The sequence below is a fragment of the Lontra canadensis genome, unplaced genomic scaffold (genome assembly GCF_010015895.1).
Source record: "Lontra canadensis isolate GAN:19392208 unplaced genomic scaffold, GSC_riverotter_1.0 scaffold1630, whole genome shotgun sequence".
Taxonomy (NCBI): Eukaryota; Metazoa; Chordata; class Mammalia; order Carnivora; family Mustelidae; genus Lontra; species Lontra canadensis.
In genome coordinates, this window is record NW_022632614.1 from 215 (window position 1) to 5134 (window position 4920).

The 4920-nt window shown below is 40.7% G+C and overlaps 1 gene segment (V, D, J or C); it reads left to right on the plus strand.

Annotated features, from left to right (window-relative positions):
- Positions 1-660: 660 nt before the first annotated feature.
- On the plus strand, positions 661-4399 carry LOC116863562 (the record flags this gene model as incomplete). The annotated part of the segment is given in 4 exon segments: positions 661-676; positions 2123-2152; positions 2252-2562; positions 4371-4399. Coding segments are annotated over 4 exon segments (386 nt in total), but the record flags the coding sequence as incomplete, so codon positions are not given.
- Positions 4400-4920: the final 521 nt, after the last annotated feature.

Below are 4920 nucleotides of genomic sequence, written 5' to 3' on the forward strand. Positions count from 1 at the left end.
CTCCTCTAGGATTCTGATGGATTCCTGTCTCACGTTGAGTTCTTTTATACATTTTGAGTTTATCTTTGTGTACTGTGTAAGAGAATGGTCGAGTTTCATTCTTCTACATATAGCTGTCCAGTTTTCCCAGCACCATTTATTGAAGAGACTCTTTTTTCCACTGTATATTTTTTCCTGTTTTGTCGAAAATTATTTGACCGTAGAGTTGAGGGTCTATATCTGGAATCTCTACTCTGTTCCACTGGTCTATGTGTCTGTTTTTATGCCAGTACCATGCCGTCTTGGTGATCACAGCTTTGTAGTAAAGCTTTAAAGCAGGTAACGTGATGCCCCCAGTTTTATTTTTGTTTTTCAACATTTCCTTAATGATTCGGGTTCTCTTCTGGTTCCATACAAATTTTTTGATTATTTGCTCCATCTCTTCGAAGAATGCCAGTGGAATTTTGATTGGAATGGCATTAAAGGTATAGATTGCTCTAGGCAGTATAGACATTTTAACAATGTTTATTCTTCCAATCCAAGAGCATGGAATGGTCTTCCATCTTTTTGTGTCTTCTTCAATTTCTTTCATGAGTGTTCTGTAGTTCCTCGAGTACAGATCCTTTACCTCTTTGGTTAGGTTTATTCCCAGGTATCTTATGGTTCTTGGTGCTATAGTAAATGGAATCGATTCTCTATTTACCCCAAAGATACAGATGTAGTGAAAAGAAGGGCCATCCGTACCCCAATGTTCATAGCAGCAATGGCCACGGTTGCCAAACTGTGGAAAGAACCAAATGCCCTTCAATGCACGAATGGATAAGGAAGATGTGGTCCATATACACTATGGATTAGTATCCCTCCATCAGAAAGGATGAATACCCAACTTTTGTAGCAACATGGACTGGACTGGAAGAGATTATGCTAAGTGAAATAAGTCAAGCAGAGAGAGTCAATTATCATATGGTTTCACTTATTTGTGGAGCATAACAAATAGCATGGAGGACATGGGGAGTTAGGCAAAGGGAAGTGGGGGGAAATTGGAAGTGGAGGTGAACAATGAGAGACTATGAACTCTGAAAAACAATCTGAAGGGTTTGAAGAGGTTGGAGGGTGGGAGGTTGGGGGAACCAGGTGGTGGGTATTAGAGAGGGCACGGATTGCATGGAGCACTGGGTGTGGTACAAAAACAATGAATACTGTTATGCTGAAAATAAATTTTAAAAATGATTTAAAAAAAACAGTGATTCCTGATGCAGGCAGCAACACGACTGTATCCACAAGGACTGATTCTGGGGCAAAGATTCTGGGGCAAAGAAAATACATAGAGTACAATGACCCATTTATGAATTCTACAAAATTAAAACTAGTATAAGGTGACATAAGGAAGAACAATAGTTATGTGGGGACAGGATAAACAACGGATAGGGAAGGAGGAATTCCAGGAGTAATGCTGAAAATTTTAGGGAGAACTGGTACACTCACTGTCAATAATGTTGACTGTGACACCTGTATTTATCATATCACACACTCCGTATGTGGGCCGTTCATCTTGTGTCGAATATACACATCAAATTTATTATAGGCAATAACAAATGTGATTCTGGAGGAAAGCAAAGAGAATGGAATGTTACAGATATGAAAATACACCTACACGATACTGATTTACTCTGTATTTACAGTAAACTATAAAGTAAGGAAAATCAATCCATCCCCATTAGAGGAGGGGTTCCACATTCCTCATAGCCTGACACTCTGCCCTGCAGATGATTTGGGGTGGAGGGCAGCAGCTTCTATGGGGGTAGCACTGACCAAGATCCTGGGGTCAATCTCACCCCATATGTGTTCATGGACACCTTACAAACACAAGTATACACACTGGAAATTTATATAATGAAAAACTTTTTTTTTCAAAATCTGTCATTAGCACTAACTAGATTAAAGGCATTCCAACAGCTTGGGTCACTGCCTCTCTGTAAGAATAGATCCCCAAGCTGAATATATAGCCTGAGGACATGCAAATAGGGCATCCCCCCTGCTGATTTAACCAGTGCAGACAAGATCCTGCAGCTGGGAGAGGAGCCCCAGGCCCAGGATACCCAGGTATTCATTCAGTGATGAGGACAGAATACAGACAACTTACCATGGGTTTTCCTTGTTGCTCTTTTAAAAGGTAATTTATGGAGAAAAAAATTGAGTATGTGAGTGGATATGAGTGAGAGAAACACTGGATGTGAGACAGTTTCCTGACTGAGATATCCTGTGTCTGTAGGTGTCCAGTGTGAGGTGCAGCTAATGGAGTCAGGGGGAGACCTGGTGAAGCCTGGGGCATACCTGAGGCTCTCCTGTGCAGCGTCTGGATTCACCTTCAGTAGCTACAAGATGAACTGGTTCCGCCAAGTTCCAGGGAAGGGCCTGCAGTGTGTCACATGGATTAGATATGATGGAAGTAGCACAAGCTACAAAGACTCTGTGAAGGGTCAATTCACTATCTCCAGAGACAACAGCAAGAACACACTGTATCTGCAGATGAACAGCCTGAGAGCAGAGGACACAGCCGTGTATTATTGTGTGAAAGACACAGTGAGGGGCCCTCAGTGTGAGCCAGGACAGAAACCTCCCTGTTAACACAGGATGTGCTGAGCTGCAGGGGCACTCAGGGCAGCAGAGAGTGCTCAGGATCCACAGCAGAGATCAGACCCAGGAGCAGGTGCAGTGGGGTTGGGCTTTTTTGAGATCAGGGATTTCCTCTCTAGACTCTCAGCTGTCCACAGGGATATTTAATATTTTTTTCTTTCATTTGTAATACCACATCTTCTCCATGAAGCCAACCACAAGAATATAACTTTGCCTATGAATTACCAATTACCAATGAATTACAAATACCTCCATGTATGTCACCTGAACCTTATATAGTCCCAGCTACTCTCTCTGTTCATTAGAGGACCACCCAGCCCAGTGTGCAAACTTGTCAAAACCAGTGTAAAGTGCATGCTGGATATGAGCCTACGGAGGCATCAACAATACAAAGCAAGAGAATTAACAGCCCTGGTGCAGTCTCAATCTTGAACTATACTCAGAGTATCAATGTTAATGACAACGTGGGAAAGAAGAGGAAATGTGCACCAGGATGTTGTGGGGGTACAGAGTCTGAAGATCACACACACACACACAAACACACCCCAAAGTGAATGTAAAACTATTTTAAATTTTATTTTATTTTTTCAGAGTTCCAAGATTCATTGTTTATGCACCACGCCCAGTGCTCCATACAATGCATGCCCTCCTTAACACCGACCACCAGACTCATCCATCCCTGCACCCACTCCCTTCCAAAATACTCAGTTTGTTTCTCAGAGTTCACACATTCTCAGGATTCATCTCTCCCTTTGATTTACCCCAATTCACTTTTCCTTTCCTTCTCCAAATGTCATCTGTGTTATTCCTAATGTTCCACAAGTAAGTGAAACCACATGGTAATTGACTCTCTCTGCTTGACTTATTTCACTCAGCATAATCTCCTCCAGTGCCGCCCATGTTGCTACAAAAGTTGGATATTCATCCTTTCTGATGGAAGCATAATACTCCATTGTATATACGGAATTATATCTTCTTTATCTATTAGCCATTGAAGGGCATCTTGGTGCTTTCCACAGTTCGTTGACTGTGGACATTCCTGTTATGAACACTGGGGTACAAATGGCCCTTCTTTTGCTACATCTTTATCTTTGGGGTTAATATTCAGTAGTGCGATTGCAGGGTCATAGGGAAGTTCTATTTTTAATTTCTTGAGGAATCTCCACACTGTTCTCCAAAGAGGCTGCACCAACTTTCATTTCCACCAACAGTGTAAGAGGGTTCCCCTTTCTCCACATCCTCTCCAACACATGTTGTTTCTTGTCTTGTTAATTTTGGCCATTCTAACTGGTATAAGGTGGTATCTCAATGTGGTTCTCATTTGAATCTCCCCGATAGCTAATGAGGATGAACATTTTTCATGTGTCTGATAGCCATTTGTATGTTTTCTTTGGGGAAGTGTCTCTACCTGTCTTCTGCCCATTTTTTTTAAATGATTATCTGTTTTTGGGGTGTTGGGTTTGAGTAGTCCTTTATAGATCTTGGGTATAAACTCTTTTTCTGTTATGTATTTTGTGAATATCTTCTCCAATTCTGTGGTTTCCCTCTTTGTTTTGTTGACTGTTTTCTTTACTGTGCAGAAGCTTTTGATCTTGATGAAGTCCCAAAAGTTCATTTTCACTTTTGTTTCCTTTGCTTTTGGAGACTTTGTGAAAGGAGTTGCTGTGCCCAATGTCAAAGAGGTTACTGCCCATGTTCTCCTCTAGGATTTTCATAGATTCCTGCACACATTGACGTCTTTTATCCATTCTGAGCTTATCTATGTGTATGGTGCAAGAGAATGGTTGAGTTTCATTCTTCTACACATAGCTGTCCAATTTTCCCAGCACCATTTATTGAAGAGATTGTCTTTTTTCCACTGTATATTTTTTCCTGTTTTGTCAAAGATTATTTGACCATAGAGTTGAGGGTCCATATATGGGCTCTCTACTCTGTTCCACTGGTCTATGTGTCTGTTTTTGTGCCAGTCTCATGCTGTCTTGGTGATGACAGCTTTGTAGTAAAGCTTGAAATCAGGCAACGTGATGCTCCCAGCTTTGTTTTCCTTTTTCAACATTTCCTTTTTGAGTCAGGATATTTTCTGTTTCTACGTAAATTTTTGGATTATTATTTCCATCACTTTGAAAAATGTTGATGGTATTTAGATCAGGATGGCATTGAAAGTATAAGTTGCTCTTGACTGCATATTATGACATAGATATATTATATGACATAGATATATTAATGATATTTATTCTTCTGAACCATGAGCATGAAATGTTTTTCTATCTTTTTCTGTCTTCTCCAGTTTCTTTCATAAGTGTT